The sequence below is a fragment of the Episyrphus balteatus genome, chromosome 4, assembly GCF_945859705.1.
Source record: "Episyrphus balteatus chromosome 4, idEpiBalt1.1, whole genome shotgun sequence".
Lineage (NCBI taxonomy): Eukaryota > Metazoa > Arthropoda > Insecta > Diptera > Syrphidae > Episyrphus > Episyrphus balteatus.
In genome coordinates, this window is record NC_079137.1 from 1,820,975 (window position 1) to 1,848,803 (window position 27,829).

At 31.2% G+C, this 27,829-nt stretch overlaps 2 protein-coding genes across 5 annotated transcripts in view; one reads left to right on the forward strand and one right to left on the reverse strand.

Moving 5' to 3' along the window:
* Positions 1–22,028, reverse strand: part of LOC129920043 (cytohesin-2) — a 49,032-nt gene extending 27,004 nt beyond the window's left edge. Inside the window, exons 1-2 of one of the 3 annotated variants that reach the window (XM_056001199.1) lie at positions 21,672–22,028; positions 21,086–21,159 (exon numbers count right to left, since the gene is read on the reverse strand). In XM_056001199.1, the coding sequence (XP_055857174.1) occupies positions 21,086–21,159; positions 21,672–21,747 (150 nt within the window). In that variant the 5' untranslated portion in view covers positions 21,748–22,028. Of the gene's footprint in view, positions 1–9,718; positions 12,503–21,085; positions 21,160–21,671 lie in introns of those variants that run through there. The other 2 variants (XM_056001198.1, XM_056001197.1) reach the window with 2 other exon arrangements.
* Positions 22,029–23,845: 1,817 nt separating this feature from the next.
* On the forward strand, positions 23,846–25,527 carry LOC129920049 (SUN domain-containing protein 5-like). 2 transcript variants are annotated; one of them, XM_056001206.1, is made up of 6 exons: positions 23,846–24,051; positions 24,104–24,335; positions 24,393–24,574; positions 24,636–24,746; positions 24,981–25,153; positions 25,385–25,527. In XM_056001206.1, exons 1-6 carry the CDS (start codon positions 23,926–23,928, stop codon positions 25,407–25,409), a joined length of 849 nt encoding a protein of 282 aa, XP_055857181.1. In that variant the 5' UTR covers positions 23,846–23,925; the 3' UTR covers positions 25,410–25,527. The 2 variants fall into 2 exon arrangements, with proteins under 2 accessions (XP_055857181.1, XP_055857182.1); XM_056001207.1 differs by having other exon boundaries at positions 23,849–24,051; positions 24,636–24,728.
* The last annotated feature ends 2,302 nt before the right edge of the window (positions 25,528–27,829 follow it).

Sequence of the window (27,829 nt, forward strand, 5' to 3'; positions counted from 1 at the left end):
GCTTTGTTTATATTTTATTGATGATTGTATAGATAAAGTATCGTAAATCGTCGTAAACCATTTCAAGAAGATTGTTGCTTGGCGGAATTATAAAAAAAAAATATATATAAAAATAACTTGCATCGTGCGTTGATCGTATGAACAAGTGAGTCATGGGACAAATATGGAAAATCGCTTGGACAATCTTTTTCTTTCTTTTTGTTTTGTTTTTTATGCATCTAAAGCAATGAAGTTAATTTTGAATTAAAGAAAAAAAAAAACAGAGATACTCTCATCAATACAGTTCATGTGAACACAATGAGATACTTGCGTAATGGTTTGTTTGGCATGGTTGCCAATTTTTGTTTTGTTGTATACATACTAATTAGGTTTTTTTTTTTGTGACTGTCACACTTATTTTGTGTATCGACTCGATTTGCCAAAAACTAAGTTCATGGGAACTAGGTACTTTCGATTTAGTTGAAGGTATTATTTTTATAAAACCGGAACAACTTTAAATAGATAAATACAATAAATTGAATGAAATTAATTTGGTAGTGACTTTCTGTAATGCAAACTACAGTTTGTTGGAATTCATTAATTTATTAATGTTGCATATAAAATATAGTTTAATTTTTGTGTAAATGTTATAGCCAGCTGCTTTCTCTGAAGAAAGTTTTGGTCGCGAGCTTTTATATCATCCAATTTTATTCACTAATTATTTGAAAAAGTGCATTGTTGGTATAACACTTTAACTTCTTTTCGCTCCAACACATTAAATATTTCATTTTACTAAAAAAAAAAATACTTTTTTTTCCAATAAATTACACATCCATCTTGCGTTGTCAATTTTAGTTTGTATCGAAATTGAATTAAAACAACAAAAACAAAAAATACAACATTTATAATAAGCAAATTATGCAGTTCAGAGATCAAAAAAGAAATCACCCATCAACAATTTCCCATATTCCCTTTTTATTCATTTTTTTTCTTCTGTCAGCCAATTAAGAATCTCAAAAGATTTGTCATCGTTTTTTTTTTTTTTTTTGCCAAGCTCATAGTTGACAGCATTCGAACGACCAAAACATCTTTTCTTTTACAGCCCAGAGACGGAGACCAGAAAAGAATCAGGTCCCGTTCAACATGATCGCATAAATTTCAAGCATAACGCTCGTGCAAGTGTTACAAATTTTATCCGACAAGAGTATCTTTTCTTCCATATTTTCTCGTGTATCTCTATCTATCTATAGAAGGGAGCACGCCGTTTTTTGTTGTTGTTGTTGTTGTTTTTGTATTTAAACATGTGTCATCAATGAAATATATTTTATAATTCATACGTAAATGGGTTCGAGTGAATGAGTGAGACAAAAATTATGAACAAATATTACAGTCAAGGGTCTCTAAGTCGAGGCCCTTCGTCAAATATCTAGCTAATGGCAATTTATAACAGTTTAGCGTCATTAAAAGAAAAGAAGAAATTAAAAACGATTTCCAAAAAACTGCATCATGAAGGCATCCCACTTCTGACCCTATGTAACTTTTTCTATTTTCGAATGAAAAAAATAATTTCCATTCTGATTGAAACATTTAGAGAGGTTTCACTGTTCTTGCTGACAGTCTAATGGAATCTTCTTGGGAAAAAAGGGGGAGAGAATTGTTATTGTAAAATATTCTAATTTACTGCATCAATTTATAAAGTGGTCTCGTTGTGTACATTGCACTACTTTATCTAAAGATACCTATAGCCCTCCACTTATATGGACTAGCGCGTATAGCTACTGTTGGTATAGAAATTGGGGGAGCTAGTCGTAAGGAAGACTGTTGGATGAGATTTTTTAAAATAGATATTCAAAAATAAAAAAAAAAAGTGTACTCAAGGAATTTACAACTCCATTGACCTCACAAATTTACACATTTTATGTTATGTCTCGTTGTGTATTTATAGGAACCACTTTTCGGATTTAGATAAAAACTTAAACGATCGGTTGTATGCGCACTTCCGTGTTTAGGTTGTCGCGTTCAGATATGTTTCGTTTATATCTTTCAGATAAAATCTTATCTATTCAATAGGCACAGGAATAAAATAATCTGAATAAATAAAACAACTTAAGGGGAATAGAAGTCAATTTTATTCAACCTAAATGCTAAATATGCTCAGGGATATATTATTTTTTTTTTTTTGTATCCGTATTCTATCCTATCTGTGCTTAAAAAGATAATAACAAACAGCACCAAAGGAATGCGGGCTAAATTTTGTCTGAAGTGTGATTCAAATAACTTAACACACAAAAGACAAGACAAACAAAAATTGAATATACTATTTTGTAGCCCTGGGAATTATATGTACGAAATACAACCTACATACATAAATTGACTAAGGGGTGTCTAGGAAAAAGCACATTAAGAGTTAATGTAGGTATGTTTATTGTGAGTGTGTTTGTATATATAGTTTGGTAGGAATACTTTTATATTTTTTCTCAATTTTTATCTATGATGTCGGTACGTACTCGCATAGAGATTTAAAAATAGATCTTTGTTTAATAATTCGTTGGCATAAACTGAAGGCACGCAAATGCGTGTACCTGATAAAAATTATTTTGCTTAGGGCTTTGAATTTGCCAAAGAATTTTACCGGAAGAAATTTTCAAAAAATAATCAAAGATCTTTTAATAGGTTTTTGTTGTTTAAGCGTGTTTTAGAGGGATTTAAGTATATTGTTTTGGTCCCAAAAATAATGCAAAAAATTATTTTGAACAATAAAACTATTTATTCTTCGTCTATTTCATGGAACCAAAAACAAAGTCAAATCCATGTTTTGAACCTGAAGCCCGATTTTTTTAAATAACTCAACTTATTCTTAGATAAATATAAAAAAAAAAACTTTGAACGCCTTTATTTTCAACGAAGTTTGTTCTCTAGCATATATTACAAGCATTAAAAATATTCTAGCTTGCATATCACATCAAGAAGATTTGCACGAAACATCATCCATGGTCTACAGAGTTTCACCTCAAAATTCAACCCAGACTAAGAAGCTTATTTACTTTTTCTTTTTTATTATTGTAAACTCGCATTGCATGTATTCGGTCCCATTTGTTTTAAACATTTAGCAAATTGAAATAATTTGTATGCATTCAGCAAAGTTATTCAACAAAAAGCTGAACACTATTTATAAATTCCAATTATATCTTAACTTTATCCATAATTTCCATAAAGATCCATAAAGATGGAAATTGTATGCATTTCTTTTTCAAAAACAAAAATTAAAGTCTAAACTTTACAAACAGTTTTCTGAATTTAAACACATTTCCAAAATTTCACAAATTCCATAAAAACAAAAAAGTTAAAAAATACTCTTGAACTTTGTCATTCCTTTCCAAATGCCTTTGTCCACAAAATTCACACAAACAAAAATAGCAAATATGAAACTTTTCAAACTCCTTTAACAACGGAACAAATAAATAAAAAACTTTCCTTTTAAAGAGGATTATAAGTATTGCTTTCCCGTATATGTGCGCATAATTATGGCAACTCCTTCGCCACCCTTTTATTTTTGTCCCTTGACATTTTAAAAGCATTCCAGACAAAAATTATTTACTGAACGGAAAAAAAGATTAATTAATCGACGTCGCCTGGTCGTAGGGGCGCTGGCTGTCGCTTGCATGTAGCGAGCGAGCTTCTCTAGTTGCACATCGCCAGCCTTCGAACGTTCCATATAGGGTTCTTTGCTTCAAAAGCGTGAATTTTACCAAACAACAAATATAATTCCAAAAACGCAATTAACTTTTTGCACAAAAACTGTGAATAATTATTATTATGACTCCAAAGTTTTGTGTTGTAAGAGAAACATGCAATCAGAGGGTGAGAAGATGGAGCTAGTTGCGACGAAAATGAAAACGAGAAGGGTTGACGTTTTGACGACGACCATGATGCGATGTTAATACAATAATTCCTAGACATTGTACTTTTGTTTTGTTTGATGGCTGGAACTTAATTCAACAGATAACACTTGCAGCACGATAAAGAGGTTACATTTTAATCTGCTCCATTATCCGTCTCGTCTACTCTTTAAGGGGGAATGTTTAATTGCAAGTTTTTTCATTATAACTGTTATTATACTTAACAAGTGGTGGAGTGACAATATGACTTGATGCCAGGCATTCTACATCTCGAGGGCCCAAACATTCAGGATTATAAGTTAGTTGGTTGCTTTGTTTAAAATGTCATGTCTCATGCAATCTATTTTAAAATGTATTTCAATCAAACTAGTTTTTAGTTGTCTGCAAAATAGTTTCAAGTCGTCTAAAAACTGCTATCAAGTTGTCTACAAACTAGTTTAAAGTTGCCTGCAAACTATATTCAAGTTACCTGCAAACTAGTTGCAAATTTTCTGTATATTAATTTCAAGTTGTCAGCAAAATTGCAAATAAAACTTCTAAACATATTTTTATTAGTTTTAAAACTAGTTTTAAATCGTTTGCAAACTTGTTTAAAATACCTAGTTTGCAAACTACATTTAAATTGTTTGTTTGATTGCAGCCATTGATCCAATTGTAAGTTTAAACTTAGTGTGAACACATTTAGTGACACATTTTTATTTGTGTTTAAGTTGGCCAGGCACCTACTCCACCCAAGTCCACCCTTGACAGCCTTTGTAAGACGAGAAGTGATAATACCCAATTCAAAATGTATTTAATAGCCTCCTGAGTCCGTTTTTACACAGGCACATCAGGCTTAACCTGGAATTTTTCACATAAGAATTTGTGTAAAAGACTAATTTTTTCCGTGTCACACGATGGCATTCTCTTCCTTAAGAAGTAGGACGCATCACCACAAAAAAAATTAAAAAAAAAAAAAAAACGATAATATAGCGATTGTGAAATTCTATATACTTGAAGTAGCAAAACATGAACAGCTGTAGTGTGCTAGGGGGGTTTTAAAAGTTAAGTGCAATCACCATCAACGACTTCAACAACAACAACAACAAAAACAAAAAAAGGGAAAGCGTTGGCATTTCAACAACAAAAATAAAAATTGTTGTACAACTGCAAACCTACTACAACTTTGTAGTATGCACCTTTAAAGTGCGGTGAACTTTAAATGCAAGGCATATAATATTGAAGAAGTATTTTTGCAAGCGAAAAGCGATGCGATGTGTCATACTTTGTGCAACAACAACAACAACATTAAAATGAGGGGTCATAATAATGAGTAAATTGAAAGGTGAATGCGTGCTCAGCGAAGCACAACTGAACAAAAATAGCAAAGTGTTGAATGTCTTGAATAATTATTATTATTGCCTGTTCGTTTTCGACATATTCATTTTCACAATATAGCCAAAAGAGTAGGGGAGTATTATTTTCAGTTGTGTCGAGAAGAATGCGTAAAGGATTTTCTATTTTCTTTGGTTTGTAAGTTAAGAGCATTTTTTTGAGATCATACACATTTAGGTTGACTTCCAAAAGGCAAAACTACTTTGTATCTTAGAAATATCAGTTTTAAAGAACTGATGATGATGACAATAAGGCGTGCTAATTTGATGTTAAGAAATTCTTACAATTTGTGTTGAGAGAGAGGCAGGACTGACAGCAAACTTGATGGTTCGACAGAAGCAAATTAACGTACAAAATGTAAGCCTGAAATCCACAATCCAATCGAAATTATGTTTGATGTTTAAATTTTATATGTTTAAAACTTTGTCTTATATGCATGATTAAAACTGTTTCACAAGGCCAAATATTTGTTCTTGACTTACATAGTCAAGTATGGTTCATAAATCAAACAATGCTATATTCAAACTCATGTTATCAGTTTACCACATTACTATTGTGAAATGGTTCTTATAACATATGTTTGATTATCTCAAACAAAAAACTGGAATTTATTTTGTAGTTCAGTCCAAGATTAAGAAGAAAATAACGTCAATGAAAGTGTCCACTAAGATCTCTTTTTAGCCTTGTCAAATGGTTCCAAAATGATACATGATTTCGAACTCAGGTTTAAACTGGTCTTCCAAAACCAGCCTTCATCTCATATGCCTTTAAATTACCTACAAACGTAACAGTTACCAACAAGGTTCTTACATTGATATTGTTAATAGTAATTTGTCAAATACATAAATAAATTTCTACCTTTATTGACTTGTCATGTTTTTTTTTCCTTAGCACAAAAAAAAACGACATACATCACCCTCACGAGTAAAATAATAAAAAAAAAAAAAATAAACCATAGTCAGCTGTGTCAGCAAATAACATGAAAATAGGTCACATAATTATGAATTGTTATGTAGCACAGCTTATCATTGACCTGTAACAACCTTTGATTAATGAGGTTCCTTATACAGGGTATTTCATGTAAAATAACAATGTAAGTTCTTACATGGTTTTTATTTTTGTATTCAGAAATAAACTAAATGAATGCCTCGCAATTAATTTAAATCGTGGATATTACTTAGTTTCGTAATAGCTTCTAAACGCAGGTTTGTTTTTGTTTTGTTTCTGTCATTAATTTTCTCAATCTTCCATAATTCGAGTTCATACATCAATATCTTGTATTTTGAAATTCTGTACCTACATAAACAATTTTGAACTTCAAATGACTTGAAAAACTACTCAAAAACTGAATTTCAAAATATATTTCCCTTTTTTTTTGTAAGACACCCTGTTTGTAATAATTTTGTATTATGAACATTAAATACATCATCATTTGGTTCTTTTATTTTGTGTATTTCTTAATATAGCTTAACTCAAATATCAAGAAATATCGTTCTCAATGAATAAAACTACCTACTTCTTTTCCCATTGAGATTCCTTAAGTTTGTCATTTAAGGCATAATAAGATAACAACAATCCATGTCATTTTATTCCCTTACCTCTTGAACACAAACAAATATACATACAAATATATCTATACATTTAGAAAAGAATTTCCAAAGAAAAATATGCAAACCATCGCGCATTTGAAAATTACGTATGCCTATCACGAAAAATAAAATGGAACCTTACTTGACTATGTAATGAGGATATTAGAATTGTCTGCATAGAGGATAGAAGATACGCATTATTTCAATATTGTTCATACAAAAAAAAAATATCTTCATGTATATCTTAAGTCTACTACCAAATAATCAAAATACCAAAAAAGAGACTTGAAAAATAGCAGACACACCTACAAAAACAACGATTCGGTGTAATTGACATCGAAAATGTTCTACACGTTCTGTGAGTTTGTATGTAATTCTATTTAACTGCCATTATGCACTTTGAAACAGACTTTGGTTCTTACTCGTACTACAAATGTAAATACAATCCAATTGACTTTTACTCTGTTCACAGTCAGTGTCAAAAGAAAATTTACACTCAAGATATAATTCACATTTTTTTCTGTTGTTGTTAAACTTTCATGTGAAAGTGACAGCTTACAATGATTTTTACTTGCACGAAAGTATAGCATGTTAAAAATCTACCATCAACACAATTCAAATTGAAAACGTAAACAGATGAGACTGACAGGTCTAACAAATCTATAACGATTTGTAAAACAACCATTTAGATGCGAAATAGGAGTGGTTGTTGGTTGGAAAAAGTAAAATTTCAAGTTTTCGTACATCCACTTTGAAATCATGAATCATTTTCAACTCTATTTATCATGTTTATTTTTATTTGTGTAATTTATTTATTTTGATACTATTTCATCTAAAATGACAAATTTACCTTAACTAATTTGTCTTTTACTTTTTCACTGAAATGAAAATCAGTATGTTTTCAGGATTTTCTTATTAATATTGTCAGAGAAAAGTATCATTAATTCATTGTTGTAAATGAAAGATATAAAAGGATTTTAAATGCAAAAAAAAAATTTCCCACATTTAGAGTTAGCATTTTTCATGCCGGCATCAAACAAACTTTGTTAACATCCAAAAATACTATTTTAGGATAGTAAACAAAGCAATTCACTGAAAATGATTAAACGATTGTAATTTCTGGTGTCCAATTGTGTTCGTCGCAATATGAAACAAATTCTAATTATTAAATTAAAATCAATACGAAAAATGCATTCATGCATTCAACAGTTCAGCAACAAATGGTGGTAAATTAACCTTTTTATTTTATATTGTCTGCCAAAATCGAATATGGCAAGTAAATTCGTACTGTAATTTACCAAGAAACTAAATTTGACTATAAGGTTTTAGGCCTTTAAGGCACTTGGGCCAGAAAATGGCCCATTGTGACAGGTACAACATGAATATGTAGAATTTTCCTGAACCATTTCGTTTTTTTTTTACTTAAACTTAGTTTAAGGGGAAAGATGGCGAGTCTTAATTGTAAATGGGGTTGCCAGTTTAGTTTTGTTTATATCTAATTATACTGAGAAAAGCCAATGGAAAACCCTTAAATGAGGATGGGAAAATTTGTGGGATTTTGTTTGTTTTTTTATAAGTAACTAGGTACATCCATCAGCTCTCTAGATGAGAGCAAATTTAGAACATTCTGTAAGGTATCCTTTAAAATATTGAGGTGCTTTCATGCGACGGCATTGCAATTGCATAAGCATTCTCTTTATAACCATCTTTCTTCAGTAAAATAAGCAGATCGTTGACTCCCAGCAAAGAAGGGGATATATAGAACTCCGCCTTGAGGCGTGTTTTTTCACAAATCATTGTGTCAAAAAAGCTAAATAGTTTTAAATTAACAATCTTCATATTCCACATTATATTGATCAATTCATCAAGCAAAATCAAGGCTTTGAAATTAAAATTCGTCAGAGTCGATGTAATTATTGTCGATGTATCGACATAACACACTAAGCGTAATTAAAATTTTGTCGCTGACTGTATTGACCCTTTGGAAATATTTATTAAAACAAAAAAATTAACGACTTCAAACAAAAAAAAATGTTAATGGTATTTCCGCCCTTTCAGCACCAGAATTATTAATTGACTATAATTAAAAGAGAAAGAGAAAAAATGGAATTTTAAAATTACTCTCCAAATTAACACACAAAAAATACACACTCAACCCCTTCCCAGCAAGTTGGTAATCAAGATAATGTTATTTAATTAAAAAAAGAAAGAATAAACTACAACAGTCAATATTGTTGAATAGACAACTTCATTAAACTTAAAAAAAAAATATTTAAAAATAAAACTCGGAAGCCGGCATTATCATTCGTCATAAGAAAAACATTTGTCATTAAACAGCAGCAACGACGACGAGTATTTCCCATTCAAGTATTTGTGGTATTTTATTGTTGTTGTTTTTGAATGGAATTTTTGAGTCATAATATTATAATAACAATAATTTGTGTGTATGTAAGCACATTGAAGAATATCGAATGCGGGTAATTTAATTTTAATTGAATTCTAAGAATTTAAAATTTAAAATATCGAGTGAAATGGATACTCAAAATAAACTGAAAAATATTTTTGAAAAAGGTGAAGGTCAAATAAAACAAAACAAGATGTGAAATGTTTTTATGTTCACCGAAACGTGTATACAACTTGTCAACTAGGTAATAATAACTGACAAGCGCCACTCAATTTATTAAAAACGAACCTACCTGCCTTATGGAACAGGTACATACGTTTAAACAAATAAACAATGCATCAATAATTGAATTATAATTTATCAATGATTTTCTACCTATACTTTATTTATTTGCACCCCTCATCCGGTCTTCATACTGTACCTACAAACACACAACAAAATAAAAAAAATAACAAAACAAAAAAAAATCATACCAAGAGAATTCCAAAACGTCAATTTAGAAAAAAAAAAATCCAAAATGACATTTAAATGCTTTTTTCAAAAAGAAATCAAGAATACTGAACAAATCACCAAACCGAACGACCGTCGGACGACCAAGACAACGACGACATCAGCACATTGAAGAGTCGATGGATGGATAGATTTTGTTGTGTGATGTGAATTGCGATGCGATATCATTCGGTATGGAGGCTTGGAGTCACTTTTTGCATTTTAAAATCTTCTTTTTTTCAAAATTCTTTACTCAGAGAGGTTGATTGTTATTTTGTTATTTTTTTTATTTATTTTGTTTGATTGCTCTCTCCCTCTCTGAATGGTAACTTTTTGTTAGTTGTTGTTTAAATAAATAATTCTACACACAGATGATAAATTTAAGGCGAAAAGGCAACAACGTCAGCCGACGACGAGGACGACCGACTACAAATGACGGTTTTATTTATTTTATTTTTTTTTTTGTTGTATTTTTTTGAATAAAAAAGGTAATTTCCAAACAACACTCAACTCAAACAGTCGACAATCGACGACACTCGACACTTATAACACAGAGAGAGAACAAGAGAGAGCGAGGAACACACAGAAGAGATAAATGAAGGTAAATGGTTGTTGTTACCTATTTTGCACTTGTTGTAGGTACTTTTATTCAAATTGACACTCTCCACTCCTATATTTTATCGTATATCGTATATTATCCGCGGTTTTTATTTACCAAATGGGACCACGAACCAGGTTGTATGTGATTCCACCAGCTACGATGTGCTTTTTATTAGCCTCAATGCAATTTTAATGAAGTGAATATAAATTCCGTTTTATGTTTGGCACTTGGGAGAGCAACCATACACCCCAAAAATACAAAGTTACCCCCGAGTCTGAACTGCGAGACAACAAAAGTAAAAAAGAAAAAACAAACAAAGGTTGCTGCAGCCACTATCCGAGTGGAGAATTATTTTTTTTTTAAGTCAAAAGTTCTCATATATAGAATCGTTTAACAAAAAAACACACATTATTTTATTACGTAAATATCACTTTTAATTTGTTTAATCGTAATCAACGACCACAACAATTATAATCGAGAACCAGACCAGCTGGTTCTGGCTTTTGGGTCGTTAGCTGCTGTTGTTGGTGGTGGCCTCGTGAATTAGAGACAAAGTCACAAATCAAATCAAGACAACAACGTTGTGCGATTAAATCCTATTTAACTTTTCTTTTTTTTTTTGTTTAAATAGAATGCGCGACGACTGCGGCAAAACTAACGCCACTAAATATAACAACAAAGAGGAAACACAAAATCAAAAAAAGAAACACTAAAAGTTGCGCAAAATATGGCAAAACGATTAGAATATAATTTTGTTTGCGGTTTTGTTGTGTTATCAATACACGCAGCACGGTTTTTTCTTCGATAAGCAACTTAAAGCAAAAAAAGATTTATAAATTATTATTGTGGAAAAATTTCCTCGATTGGAAGCCAATGTGAAACACCACCGACAACGTCCGTTACGTTACGACGACACATTGGCAAAAGTCAGGAGACTCGATTTAGTTCTCTGCCGACGACGACTTTACACACTAAACTGAGAAGAAGTGTGATGATTGTTTTTGGCCAGAGCCTCAGAACACTGAAACAGCTACCAGACAACCAAGGAACACACACAAGAGAACGACAAAATACAAAAAAAAAAAAAATGGTTGGAGTGAAGTGGATATATTTCGTCGTCGTCGATAGATATTAGTTCCGTCTCCGTGTGCCTGTACTCACTACACTAGTCACTGTATGAGCTGAACAGTGTGCGACTCTAGTCTCATTATATTGCTGGTTGCTGCTGCTGCCTGCTGCATACTCTACACTTTACTCTCTACACTACACATAGTGTTTATGTTCCTACTACTTGTGGCTATGAATTGGTTTCTCTATTGTTTGTGTCGGGGTGTCTGGTGGTAGCTGGTGTAGTACTGCAGTGTTTATATGGATGGGATGAATATAAGACAGTGTTGCCATTAAGTTACATTTCATGGGTATGGATATCGATTTGTTACCATTCTCTTTTTTATAGCTAGTACTGGAATGTAATCTACAACAAAATCCGAAATCGGATGTCTGAAATCAGTCACTAAAATTCCTTTGAATATATTCTCACTGAATTCACAGAAAAACCAATTGTCAGCTCTAGAAAAGCTCTGTAAGGGCCAGTTTTTCAGTCTGGGTTAACTCAAGTTAATCCTGCAAATTTGGCTCACATTACTTGAAAAAGCAATTTTCCAGTAGAAGATAGATGCGAAAAAAGATAATTTAACATCCGGATTACTTTTACCTCGTACTTAAAAACAGCATAAGAGAATTATTTATTTATATGAAAACCAAACTTTCACTTTACAAAAATTTGTTTTCATTGCAAGTTTCGATTCCCATGATAAGCAAATGCATGAACCAACTTTAATCTAATACACAAACCTTTTTGTGACAACTATAATATCAAATGCGCTTCAAGTACTTTAGGTTCATAAGTTTTTAATACGTTCAGTGCCATTAGCTATTTTGGGAGTATTGTTTTTATCGAAGGCGTAACCGAACAAGACCTCAACAGTCGTAAATATCGCAAGGGCAAAGGTTGCGTTCGGGATGCTGTCCAATATTTGGATGGATAATTCTTTCAGCTATTCATACTTCATAGGAGAACGGATCAGGAACCCAAAAAATCTATTTGATACGAAGACTTAAAAGGCAGTGGAATAGAAACATGCTTCGAAAAAGCAGCGGTATAAAGCGCTCACTCGAAAAGCAGAAGAGAGGCTCATCGGGGAGAACATTTGACCAAGAGTCATCACAACTCGAAAAGATTTGAGGGGAAATGAAGTACATCTCCCAAAACCGTTCTCCTAGGGATCACAATTAAGTGGCCCAATTTGAATTTGGAGAACACCGAAAAAAATAATAAAATGTAACGAAAATATTCACAGAAAAATACGGTAACGGAGATGACGCGTACGGTCTTCTTCGAAACCGTCTTACCAAGTTTCAACAAAAACAGATTGCTTCTTCAACCAGATAAACTGGATAACAAGTGTAAATATGTCTTCTACGTTACTTTGGTATGGCCAGTATACATTCCCAGTGAGCGGCAATGCTTCCTTTTTTTTTTTAATTTTTGCTTATAATATTATGTTATTGTTTTTTTTTTTGCTTATAATATTATTTTATTGGTTTTTGTTATAATATTATGTTATTGTTTCTAAAATCAAACAAAACAAAGGCTACCGGCAACACTGAAGTGGAATGAGATTGCTAACAAAAGAGAAACACAACTAGGGTCACCCGCCATTGCTAGCAAGTGCGCCTCACAGAATAGTGAAATGAAAACGAAAAAAAAAAATAACGAGAAAATATAAATTTTACTGTAAAACAATTTATTTTTATGACTTTTTCTCTCTCCAGTGGCTGAATAAAGAGCATTTCGTTTGCCAGCTAGAGCCTGCCCCTGCAGTCATCTCCCACAACACAACCAAAAAAAAGAGTGGATCGATACGAACGACAGAGAAAGGAAGGGAATTCCCTTGTTTAATGCGGATCTCTGGCTATACAGCTTCTTAAAACATGATACTCATCCCTTACCATCATGCCAACAAAATACAAGAACAAAAAAAAAAAAAACACACAGATGGAAGATGAGACGACGTGGGAAGCTGGGCTGGGCAACTGCAGATATAGGTAATAATATTACAAAACCATTTCTCTTTCTCACGTCATCGTCGTCATGAGGGAATCGAGTTTTCTTTAACATGTTGTTTTTTTTCCTTTGTAATTTTATGCACACACGAGTATCTACTTTCCGACTTTAATTTGAGAGGCGAGAAAAGATGAAATTGGATTTTTGGTTTGGCACGTTTAGAGGTCAAGAAATAATAAAAAGAAAAAAAAAAAAACTAAATCGAACAACAACAAGCTTTTTGAGTGTGGATAATTTATGTTAATGGAATATAATTTTAGAGCAATAACGAATTAAGTATTTAAGTGTAAAAGCAAGCAGGCAGAAGATGGTTAGGGGTATAGTAGGGGAGAATTGATGGTACATATATGGAAATCAGAATGAGGAAGCACTGATGAAAATGTCAACCCAAACATTTACATAAAAGGTCAAATTGAAAATTCAATGCAGTTATTCATATTTGTTGGGAAATAAGGTCAAGGGTTTTTTTTTGAGGGTGTAATAGAACTACCGATTAAGAATGCAGGAAGAACTGTATAAATTATACACTGACCTTTTATCATAGGAAAAAGTAGTTTTCTTCAACTTTGTGTTCATCCGTAACAAGTCTCGGACACATGTTTGATAAACACGAAATAATGATGGTTAAATGGACTTATAGAAAGCATAGGTAAGCATACCAAACATTTAACAAAATTTATACCACAAATTAAATCCAACTATCCTTTTACAAATAAAAAAGCCCACCCACCATAAATTTTAAACCTATAACCTTATGAGGGTTCAGGAAATAGCTTTAAAAGCCATTTTACTACCTATGAAATTCATCGACTTGAAATATAAAATTGAAGGAAGAGCTACTCTAGGTTAATGCATTCCAGGGACATAAAAAGCCGCTTTTCTCTTTAAAAAAACTGAAGGACTTTTCATACAAAATCTATACAAACATTACTTCTTTGTGTTCAAAGTAAATTAATCAATTTAACATACATAAGTAATTCAATAAAACTGATTTAATGTGCCAAGAAGCACTTTCAACAAAAAATAAAATTGGAATACATTTCCAAGCACATAATTATTTCATCATTATCTGGTCATTACTTTCGAATTCATTTGGGAGTGTTTTCTTTCGAAAGTAAAAACATCAACAACAACACAATAACTCTTGTTATCTTTTCATTTCTTTTAAAAGACAATAATAAATCAAATTTAAAAAAAAAGTAAAGCCCAAGTAAGTTACGGCAATAAACACATAGGAAGTCAACAAACAAAAAATTTAAGTGGTAATTGTAGTTTTTGTCACGCAATCTTGTCAGGATATAAATCTACTGTTAGTCAGTTGTTGTTTAATTTTTTTTTTGTTTCTTGGTTTACCTCCAATAAAAATCTATTCCCTTGACATTAAATATTGATTTTTCTGCTATCAAACAGACCCACCAATAATTGGTCAAGTTAAAAGCATTTGGGAAAGTAGCCAGGACTATTACTTTAATCGATTTGACAAAAAAAATCCATCGTTATAATGGACATGAAATCTCAACAGAGATATTGGCAAAGCATTAAAAGAGCGCCAATTAAATTACAACAGCGGAAAAAAAACCAAGATTTTTGTTTTTGATTGTAGATTATAATCCACAGTTTGCTACAAATTACTGATATTATTGTAGAAAATCGTATAAAGATTAAAATGATATACGAGTGCGAGAGTTATATTTATTTATTGGAAATAGAACATAGACAATGGATTTTTAGTTTAACTATTATGGTTTTGCTATATGGCTTCATGGCATATCGTTCGCACGCAAGATTATTAAACAAGAAAATCCAATTTGTGAAGTGTGATGCACTGATTGTATGTGTGGTAGCAGAATTGACGGCTTTAACAAGCACTGTGTAAAAGCATTTGGATTTCAATAGATAACTAGGTTAATCTTCTTATTTGTATGTAGGGCATTTGTATGCATTTTTTATGTGGCACGTTTTTATTGTTTTTTAAACTGTTTTAACACATACTCAGACGTTATTACAAAATGTTTTGGCAAGAAGCGCACACATCAGTTAAGAGTGTCTGCATTTTTTTTTTCAAATGGCGAAGAAATGGAAACTAGACTCGAGAAAATAAAGTTATCCAAGAACCACAACACCATAGAAGTATTCTGAAAGTAGTCAGGAATATTGAATTTGATTTAAATTTTAAAATACCAGTGATGGAACTTACATACTTACATATAAGAAGTTTGCATCTCATTTGTGAGAAATTACTTAAGAACAACAGTATCGAAGAGAAAATCCCGACAGAACAATTAGTTGAACTATTTTCATCTTTTAGTGGAGAATTGAATTGCCGTTTAAAATCCTTTTATGACCATAGAGAATTCTAATCAATTTTAAGTTCGAGGCTTTAATTATATGTATTATCATATTTAGTTTAGAAAAAAAATATCTGGAAACCACAGCAAATGAATACTTCTTCCGTGTAAAATTTTACTGAGCTAAGAACTGAATTTACAGTACATAAAAACACGGCTAAAATAAGCCCTTCGAAGAGCTGTCTCATAGAAAGACCAAGATGTTTTGCAGCGTTGACAACATCATTCCAGAAACGAAGTTCGGCTTTCGCGAAAAGTTTCATGAAAGTTTCATCAAGACATCATTTCAGCTTTAAACAACCACTAATTTACAGTCGCATGCTTTCTGCTTTCTGGATGTCAATAAAGCGTTATTTGACAGCATATGGATGGATATAAGCTCTTATCCACAAACTTCATTTTCTAGCCTTTCCTTTAGCACTCATCAGAATTATCTTTTCTTTTCAGGACATTCTTTGTACAAGTGGAGGATTATTAACCTGCAATGAAGTGCATTAGAGTTCGAATTATCCAAGCATGAAAACTCGGCCTTATCCTCTATCCGTGACGGCAAACCAACCGCCTACAAGTACATAGATAGATAGCAAGGCATGGACAGCTTCTACTTTTTTACATCACCCTAGAAATGTATATTGCCTTCTTAAAACTCCATTGATATCTCAATAATAAATGGCTCCACCGAACAGTTTAATTATTAAACTTGTGTTCCTTTAAATGCTCATCAAGGGTTAACCCTTGAAACCAACGTACCTATTGATTCTTTCTTCAGCTACACAATACAAATCTGAAATTACATTCAAAATCATTTGGATGGACATCTGCCTAGTTGATCGTGCTGTACTAAAACATTTTGAGGGTATTCATTATCCCTTGATTTCGCCCAAAATACATACCTATAAGATCTGTCGCATTTCTCAATGCAACCATGTCATCATAAACCAATTGTTATTTAGTACTATATTGGATGTCAACTGTACTTAAATCTGAATTGCTAATGAAACAAAATCACCACTAAAGCAAAATAAATAAAAAAAAAGCGGAGGCAAAAGAAAAAAAACTGCCCACCTAATAAAATTACCACACGAGACAACATTGTCGTCGTCGCACCAGACAAGAAAAAAAAAAATTAAAACAAAAACAAAACAAAAAATATATCAGAAAGTAGAGAAAAAAATACAAAAAAAAACAAAAACAGAGCACACTAGCCTATTGTGTGTTCCAAATCCTACCTAAAAAACATTGTCCAACTCAATAACTGCCGGACATAACTTTGTGGTGACTTTATTGTTCGTTTTTTATGTTTTTTTCTGTTTTTTAGTTTTTTTTTTGTTTATTATTTTATCGTGTCATTGCACCTAACACATTGCCATTGCTTGGGCCTGGGAATACCGGTACACAATTTTTTTGCAAACGACACAAAATCTTCTCGTCAAGTCCATTGACCTAAAAACAAACAACAAAAAAAAGAAAAAAAACCTCAAGCAGTCTCAGTATATTGATTTCGTCTTTCAAGAAGATTAAAAAGAAAGGCCACAAGGGTTTTTTTTATCAGTTTCAGCCTTTCTTTTCTCCTTAAAGATTGAACATTCACCTATCACCTTGTAGACGACGATATAATAACTAATTATTCATCTCTGCAGCCGTCTTTGCTTCATCGTTGATGTTTTCTTTCTAATTCATCAAAAGAGGCATATACAAGAAAAAGGCGCCTCAGAATGATTCAAGAGGACAAAAGACACAGAAACAACAAAAAGCTTTTTGTCTAAATTTAGAGGGCTGCTGACAGAGTGACACACAGACTTGCTTGCTCGTCAAAGCTTATATGCCACTCGCTTATAAACACAAATCAGCTTTTCACGTCACACAGTGGGACGAATGTATGGAAAAATCGGCATTTCTAATATCTTGTGTTTAATTGACTGAAACTACTCAAAGTTGCATTAAGACGTCTATTTTCACCTAAATCTATGAATTAAACATGAAAACCATTAAATGGAAACGTTTTAGCAAGGAAATTAATTTTTATTTAATTTAAAGAGTTGAGCAGCGAATTTTTTTCTCTTCTTTTAGTAAATTTTAATTTCTGTAAAATAGAAATAACAATAGCATAGATATTAAAACATTATAATTTTAACATTCAAACAAAAAAGAAAATAACATTTTTATAGACTTTAATCCCATCATTTTTTATAAAAATGTTATAAATAATATTGGTTTAAGGGGCATTTTTTTTTTTGTTTTAAACTGATGTTATCACCTACGCTATCAAGTATAGCTTTAGTTATATTCAGATTAGAATTCAGCCGTTATTCGTTAGCGCTCATGAACCGATTGAGTCTTCTAGAAGACTGCTCCCACTTCTACTTTACCTTGAGGCAATAAAATTTAGTAACTTCTTGTATTTGAGCTTCTACCTCTTCTCTGACTCCTCTAAGCCAAGAAGCTATCAAATTTTCTTGTTCTCGCACTATCCAGCCAAGTTTTTAAATTTTGGCCATTTTTGATATAAGGGATTGAACCTAAAGAACGCGTACTTGGCGCAAAATTGCCGCTAAATTTTTTTCTTGATTCATTTATAGGACACTTTCCTGAGTATAAAACCATAAAAACCCCAGAGAGCCTTTTAGGTGTAAAAAAGGAAATCTTACAAGAAAATTTATTTTTACCAACACCCTTGTATATAGTTTATATATACAATGCCAACACTTGGAAAATCACGAATAAAAAAAAAACCAACAAAACAAAAATTTGTTTGCAGTCAAATATTAATTTAATTTAAGTTTGGACAAGACCGTTTTTGTACTATGTTGTATGAAAAAAAGTAAAATTGACAACACTTGCTATATAAAATAGCTGCCTTTTGGTATGATCGATAACGTCTGTAAGTTTTAGCAAGTTCAGTTGAGACGCCAAAGAGTTTCGGTAAATTTTGTGATTTTTCGTCAAATTGTTATCGTTCATGTGAAAAGTCAGTTGTATTTTTAACACTGAAAAAATTAAAATTTTTAATTTATCCTTTTTTTATAATAGAAAGTGAATATTCAAAAGTATTTTCTGCAAAAGAAGGAGTCAAATAGATAAATTAAAAAAAAAAAAAAAAAATCCAGATCAGAATTGGAAGCTCTGGTAGCTGAAAAAAAGTGAAAAAAAATTTCACCGTTTAATCTTCCAAAAAGCTTAACGACAGGCGCCAAATAATACTGTTAGTGATGATTCTGAGGAATATGACTTTGTAGACTGTATTTGTACCTTCTACCTGCAACTGTTTTCTTGATTCAATCCAAAATATTGTTGGATTAAGTGAAAAATGTGTACCAAATGGTACCACAAAGCTTGTGCTGGAGTGATAACTAATAAAAATATAGCATAGTTGTGTTATTATATCAAATAGACTGCATTTAAAACAAAAGAACGGTTTTTCAACTAACAAAATTTGATAGGGCGGTCTTACCCTCATGTGGGGTCAAGAGCGTTTTTTATTAGATGTTTTTTTCAAAACTTATTATCTTTCGTTTAATATTTTTTAATTTTTTTTTTATAAAAATGAGAGTTCCTACAGTAAAGAATTAACTTAATGAATAAAGACTTTTATTTTTATTAAAAGTTGTTTTTTATTGGTTTTAAAGACAATCAAACACTAAAGAGGCGGTCTTGCCCCCAATTCCCCTACTTTGATAAGTGTTATTATCCATTATTAACTAATTTTTTATCGCACAAAAACCTTTGGGAGTAAGACAAATTACAACCTGATTTTTCAGCACAAAAAAAAAAATTAAACTACCCAATGTTTGGCGCTCTATAACTTTTGCACTAATTGGACAATGCAAATGATTTTGATGCAGTTAGAACCTAAATATATTTGGGATTACATACTAAAAGTACCGCAACAATATTCGATTTTTTATTTATTGTTAGGGGTCGCACAGTGCGGCGACTAGTGGAAAAAAATCAAAAAAAAAAGAATTTGCCAAAAATGTGAAGCAAGTATGCCAAATTCAAGGTAATAAGTCTGAATGAATAAATCGACAGTTAATTTATGATAAAGTTCAATTTTCTGTTGTCAGAGATCCTCAGAAGATCAATAAAAAAAAAACAAACAATTAGAGTAAGATTTGTAGTTACCGGTTAAAAGACCATTTACTGAAGAAAAAAGGAACATATGATATTTTTTTTGCTAGGTTCACATTCAGGAGAGAAAATATAATTATTCTAACTGCATATTTTTTTTCTACATGTAAATTAAAATTTTTTTTGAGAGTCCAAATCAAAGCTTCTTTGTTCGTGGAAAGTACTAAGTTTGATAAGCCATATATTTTGAGAGGGGTCAGATGGGAAAAAAGTGTTTTTATTTAAAGAAAGAAAACAATTATATCTTTTAAAAAAAGTAAGTTTTTTCTGCAGAAACTAGCGCTTTCTCTTGCAACAAGTGTTTGTTTACGAGTTTTTTTTACATAATGTGTTCAGCTAGGGAGCTTTTTGATGTTTGCTTTTTCAACCCAACAGCCCGATTGCGTGGTGTTTTGCAGTTAATGAAGTCAAAACTAAATATGCAATCAAATTTAGAGCCTGAAAATCAAGAAATCTTAGCAAAACACTTGTTTTTTTTATTTTTTTTTCCCGAATTCCCATACATACAAGTTCCTCGATTGAATCATGTATACAAAAGTAGGCGTGGCAGGGGGCGAATAGGGTCGACACTATTTTGTATTTTTTAACTCGCCTAGATAATCAAATTTCTTCAATTTTATTCAAATTGTACAATCCTTTTTCTAGATATAAATATGCACACTCAGAAGTGGGCGTGGCAGGGGCCGTGGAAATTTCGCTAAAGTTTGTAAAACGTGTTGTAATAACATTTAAAAACAATTTTTTTTTTAAACTGAACTTATTTTTAAAAATTTGATTTTTTTTCCAACATCTCCATACAATCAACGCACTGTGGGTCGTCCCACTGTGCGCCATGATCAAATACAGAATGAATAAAAAAAAAAACCAATAAAATGTCATTGACCTACTCTCACTGTGGTGGTTCTAAAATTAAAACACACAAAACTTAAACAAAAAATGCATTTATATAGGTACCTACAAACTAGAATATAAGTGAATGAATAGAAGCCACTTGAAAAAACAAGGTCGTCTTCGTTGTCGTGTGAACAACACTAAACAACCATCACGACTAACTACAGCACCTAGTACCTTACCTACTTCTAGCTTCAAGAGCTATATGATTAGATAAAAAATAATATAAGAAAAAAACTTAAAAATAAAAACTCACCTGAATTTCAAGTAAAAGTTCCTGCTTTCGTCTCTTTAATTCTATTAAAAGTTTCTGTTGTTCTGGTGTTAATTCTGAAAAAAAAAGACATACAAAAAAATAAAACAAAAATGACAAATCTATTTGAATTGGGTTTCTTCATTTCCACTCCGCTCCACGACAAGTAAGAATTAATACGCATAGAAATATGAATATTAATTGAATAATCGACCCGCGACTCGACTGGAAAACATGATAAGCTCGACCGACCATCGAATAAGTTGGCTAGTCGCCAGCGGAAGGGAACAATTAGGTTTGATTTATTAATTATTTGTTTTTTGGACATCGACACAATTTTTTTTTTGTCTGTGGAGCGGAGTGGAGTGATAAACAACAACAGTTAATATATAATTTTGATGACGAATGGGCTCAAACCAAGCCCAAGATTTCTGTTGAGAAAACTTTCAATAAATCACGTATTTTCCAATAAAACTTCATTGGATTACATGTGTTTCAATGGCAAATGAGTTTCATAAAGAACTTTTTTCATTGAAAGAAAGAAAAAAATCACACAAAGTGGTTTTTTTTGGAAAAAGAAAAGTCTAACCTGGAGTTGCAAATTCACCACGGCCATTGGATTTAGCTATCGCACCATACGACCGATTATCCATTGTACTAATCATAGTTACGTTTAATTTTTTTTTTTATGTTTAATTAATTAATAAAACACACACTATATACTTTTTTTTAAACAAACAAACACGCACACATACAACATATAGGATTATATTTTTATTTAATTAAAAAAACAAACATAACAATGCAATTTGTAGTTTGTTATTATTTAATTATTAAAACAAAGAACACAACACACAACATGAATTATTATAATTTTTTATTTATAAATTGTTTTTTAGGGATATAAAACAAATTTGTCTCTTTCTTTTTTCCTCTCTGTATACAAAACAGACAGCCCTAGACAGCCATTTTGGAAATTCTTTTTCTGTTATTCGAAAAAAATATAGGTGTCAACTTTTCGAAATTCGAAGAAAGTAACGTTAAACGTAAGAAGAATGTGTAAGGTTGTTGTGTTATGTTTGTGTTCCGTAGAGTGGTTAAGGTGTGAACACAATGAAATTTTAAAAATGGAAAAAATTTCAATAATCAAATTTGTATAATGCCATTTTCTTACAATAATTGCATTTTAAGGTGTAAAGAATGTGTAAGGTGGTTGTGTTACGTAGAGTGGTTAAGGTGTGATCGCAATGAAATTTTAAAAATGAAAAATTTAAATAATCAAATTTGTATAATGCCATTTTCTTACAATAATTGCATTTTAAGGTATTTAAGGTATTTAAAAATTTCGGTAAAAAATTGTATGCCAACCGTCGAAAGGCAAGGATTTTTATAGATTACCGTTAAAGTTTTCTAAAAATATCTAGTAAAAAAAATAAGCGGATAAAATGAAATTTGAAAAAAGCTCTCATACAAAAAAATTAGCGAAAATTCGTTTGACATGGTTGCATTAGAATGTTAATATGGGTATTTATGCAACAGTGTAAACTTGGGTAAACCTGGTAAAATGGGAAATCTGGTAAACAAACTAAAAAATATTTACCAAATTTTAACACATTTACCACTTTACCACGTGTACCAGAGTTAACACCGCTTCATAAATTAACAAAAGGCATTTTACTCTGTCCGTTACTGATTTTAATGCTTTTCAAATTTGGCCTAAGGGCCAGTTATACAAACGTGGATCAGCCTCGGTTCAGGAATTTAACTCTCCGATTTCGGCAGATTATAGCTGCCGGGTCAACTTCGGTTCAAGCGTTGATGTGACTATTTTTATATATATGAACCTTGAACCAGTTCTTAACCTCAGCTTTACTACCGATTACAGAAAATTAAAATTGCTGATCCACGGATTAAATAATTGTACAACTGGCCCTAAGTGGAAAAAATATTTCTAAATATAAAAAAAAAAATTTTTTTTTCCAGATTTTTATTTTGACGCTAGATGGCGCCCCACGATGGTTATAATTTTAAATAGGTATATATGTTGACTTATTAGGTCTGTATTTTTTTTAACGAGAAAAAGTTCTTGTCTGCATTAAAAACCGTTTTCAAAAATGTATAAACCATCTTTCTAGGACCAGGGATTTGATCAGGTCTTTTGGGTCTTATTAAAACAAACTAGAAAAAGCAGTTAAAATAAAATAAATATCTTTTTCGAAACTTAACCATCGTGTGGCACCATCTAGCGTCAAATAAAAATCTGATTTTTATTTAATTATTTAAAATAGTTTTTCCACTTAGGAACTCTATTTTCGAAAAACTCTCAAATAAAGAACACTCTACTGTACATGCATACATGTCATGAAAACCACACCGTGTTAAAAATTACTATTTTTTATTAATGATCTCCGTAGAAGCTCACAAGTTTTTCTATCTAAAATAGGTACGTTAATCATTTCCACAAATTTGTATATATGCCCATGATTAAGAAAGTGGACTAAGTCACTTTTTGCATTGTTTGAAGAAAAGCTTACATAATAATTTTCTTATAACGATTTAATTGTATTTCTTTTTTGAAATCACTGAAAAAGCAATAAAGAAGTTTATTTGCTGCAATTTTGCTTTCAAATAAACTTTACCATTTAAATAATAATTATTTTTAGTCCACTTTCATATTTAAGGGCACATATTTTACTAAAATAGAATGATGGAAGTGTCTTTCAATTTTCTGTTAAAAAAAAAAAAACACATACTTAACACCTTGCTATATATTTCAAATTAAATTAATCAGAAATTATTTACATATATTTTTATCTTTCAATCATATTTATTTTGTTTTCAAAATGGAATGTCGAGTTACTATCATAAGCGCAATTTTAATTACTACCTTCGTATATACCTTACTGCATACGCATTTTTCTTCTATTACCAGAATAACAAGACTTCAAGAAGAGGTAGAGGAAATAACGGTAAGAAAATGATAATTTCAAAAAACCGCAAATACTTAATTTTATGTTTTAGAAAGTTATTTTAGGTCGTAATCCCGACGAAACACTTTTACCACAAATTGATAATTTTGTTAAGAAACGCACCCAAGGGCTATGGGATGAATTAACTTCTGTTAAGAAAAAGCTTGATCTTATTGAAGGAAACTCAGGTGGAAGTTGTGGTTTTTGTAAGAAAACAACATCATTGCCCACAGATTTGCAAGTTGTTAGTGAAGAAGAACCAAATTATGCACTGAAATCAATTGGTATAGTCAAAGTTTTCTATGTACAATTGTGTTGCACTAAATTTGAAATTCTTGTAGGTGCGGCAATTGTTCATACTGAAGATGATCCTTTGAATTCAATTGGTTTTTGGGACAGAATTTTGGGTATAAGATATAAATCTAACGATCCAGATAAACTCTTGAATCCATCTATGCAACTTGGAAGTTGTTATGCTTTTAAAGGCGATAAATCTTCTTTTACAATTAAGCTTTCACACAAAGTAGTTAAAACTTCATTTTTTATCTATTTGACGTTGAAATATTTGTTGCTATTTTCTATAGATATTTATTCGGGCTATTACTGTGGAGCACATACATGAATCAGTGTCTTTAACAGGTGACATTTCAAATGCTCCAAAGGATTTTATTGTTTATGTATGGGAAAGCTTAAAGGTACTCATGTAACATTAACATCGTAAATGCCTCGTAAACAAGAAATTTTTAACACTTGTATGGGGAAATATTAACCACTTAATGATTGTGCAAAATCTTTTGAAGCAGTTAATTCGTTAACTACATTCTTACGACCACGTATCATAAACTGTTATATTTTTACGACGTTGCATGAATACCTTTTTATACTTTTATGATAAATTCCAAATAATTATTTAAGTGTTTATAATTCAGGGAGTTGACGACTTGGATAAAGGATGGGAAACGATGTTGGGCTCGTTTCAATATAATATTACCAAAACAAAACGAGTGCAAACATTTTATTTGAACAACGGTCAAAGTTTTCATTATTGTAAAATTAAAGTTGTATCAAATCATGGCAATCCAGATTATACCTGCATCTATAGGTGAGTTTGTGCTTCTAAAAAAAATATTTTCATAATAAGAGTCTGTCCCTAAGTTCTGTAACTATAATATAGAGAACAAAAAATGGTAAAAAAAAAATTCATTTCACTTCAAAATGTTTGTCGATAGCTTTTCTTGATATTAGAGTTACAGAACGCAGTTGTCATTCTGTTATAAATTAGAATTATGGGTTTTGAGTTTATATAAATTTTTTTTTTTTTTTTAATTTTTAGACTTGCTGTCCATGGAAAATTGTAGTGATTAGAATTTTTAAGATTTATTAGTTTTTATTTTTATATTTATTTAATTTAATATTGTATTATATTTTATTAACTGTATTATGTTGTCCATTTAGAAGATCATATTTAAAAAAGAATTGTGTTAATGTGTTTCTTTATTAACCAACACCTTTGCCCTTCGAAACAAAAAATAAACATTCTCTTGAAAGTGTGAGAACAAATAAAGAGATATATGCAATACACAAACAGCCATATTCATAAACGCGTCATAGTGAATGCATAACGCTATGCACCTTATAATGCCTCTGTACACGAAAACCTTATTCATAAAACTTATGCAACGTTGAATAGCGACATTAGATCATTAATTAACACATAATTAACAACTACATGAGATCTTGCTCGTGATCCTGATGAAAAGCAAGATCTCATGTAGTTGTTGTAATATGTGTTAGTTAATGATCTATATGGATCAAGTGAAGCTAAACGCTTTTGGGGGTTAAATAGTAGTATAGTATTAAAATAGTCTCAAATAACCATTTTTAACTATTTAAAATAGTTTCCCCGATTTTAACTATTTTTTTCTCTGAGTGTGGACACAAAAATTGTCTCTATTTAATAGTTCCCTTTTTATCTACATAATTATTAAATAAATGAATTTTTCAGCATTTTAAAGTTAGGTGAAATAAAGTTCTAGGTAATCAAGATCAAAACGAAACAAATACATATATATAATGAGAAGTACTTCTTAACAAATTTTAATGTTCAAAAAAGCACTGCTGAATGTGCATTAAAAGAACATCCACTAGAACTTCGTTGATGTACTTTGAAAGTACATATTTTTTCAGTACTCTAATTGCGGAGAAATTGAAAATTTTTTGTTATACATAGTTATACTTTTTTTGCGTGTTGGGGTATGAAAGTTTACTTTTTGAAAAGAAATGTCAAAAAGAAATGTCATTTGTAAATTTTATTTATGATGTTTTCGTTAGGTGAAAAAATCAATTTATTTTTTGATCTAAATCTGTCAAAAAACTGTTGTTGCGACTACTTAATTATAGTTGAACCAGAGATCAGAAATAAATCTCAACCTTTTGAAAGGTTCCTTAATAACTCTTATTTGTCGCCATTTTCAATAAAGGTCATAAAATAGCCTTTATTTTTAAAAAAGAGAAATTTCGGTCAAGGTCTGAGAGAAACCTTTATTTTTTTTTTTTAATGTGGTGCCATATGAAAGCTTATATTCTCAGCTACCCTATAGTGGTATAATCGGGTTTTGGATTTTTTTTTTTTCAAAATTCCGAAAAAATCGCGTTTGAAAGTTGGGGTAAAATTTTTTTTCGAAAAATCCCCGAATCTTTGAACGCTCCTGGAAGCTAAACCGCTTGACAGCATTTTTGGGAGTGATGCCAAATGATAGCTTGTGTCATGGGCCTACGCTTTGCACATTGTCAGATTTTTAAAAAATCATCTTCCATGTTAAACCACCACATCATGCCTATTTTTTCAGAATCGGGCTTAACTTTTTTTACCTTTAAGTGTTCCCGGTTTGAGAACGCGTGCACCTACAGGGATGGGAGTTGTACCCAAATGTAGGTTGGAGTCCCCACTACCTTTTGGCATCAAACATTTTTTTTTTCATTTTTTTTCAAAATTCCGAGATATAGCCGTTTGAAGTTGGGCGGGCGAAAACGCTTCTGGAAGCTGAACGCTTTGACCTAGATATTAGAATATCGGTCTCCTGAAATATTCGAAATTGCATTATTGTTGTGCTTGTCATCCCAGCGACTCAAATCACAGTGGAAAACACATTTTCGTCTTAAAATTTTACTTTAAAGAATTGAGAGTCTATTTAGTTCAAACATTATTTAGGGCCCATTTGCTGAAACGAGTCTTAAATATTTATGTGAAACATAAACCCTTAAGTTCTACATTACGGTTTGCACGAACTTCAAACTGTGTCATAAATTCCTCTAAGTTTAACATAACTTAGGGGGAAGAAATAGTAGAACTTAAGCTGTTATGTTCTACCTAGGCACTTTTATTTTATGAAAAAAGCAAGAATGTCGCTCAAAAATTGATGTCGGTAGTACAAAGGACACGAATTATTATCAATTTAATAAAAATAAACTTACATTCATTAACTTAAACCATCCACAGATGGTACAATTTACACCACAGTTTTTTGTATGAGGCACTATTTTGCTGTCATATTTCATTGACTAATTTTGACACACCAGCACATTTACACACACACACGAATAATTTTTGTTTAACCAATTAACACTTATTTTTGGCTCAAATATACTTTTTTACACTTTTATTCCGCAAGATAAAGATACAAACTTGAAAATTTAACGATATTGCTGTATATTAATTGCTAAATTGCTCAAAATCTATTTAAATTATTTGACGTTTCTATTGATTTGACTTTTGAAT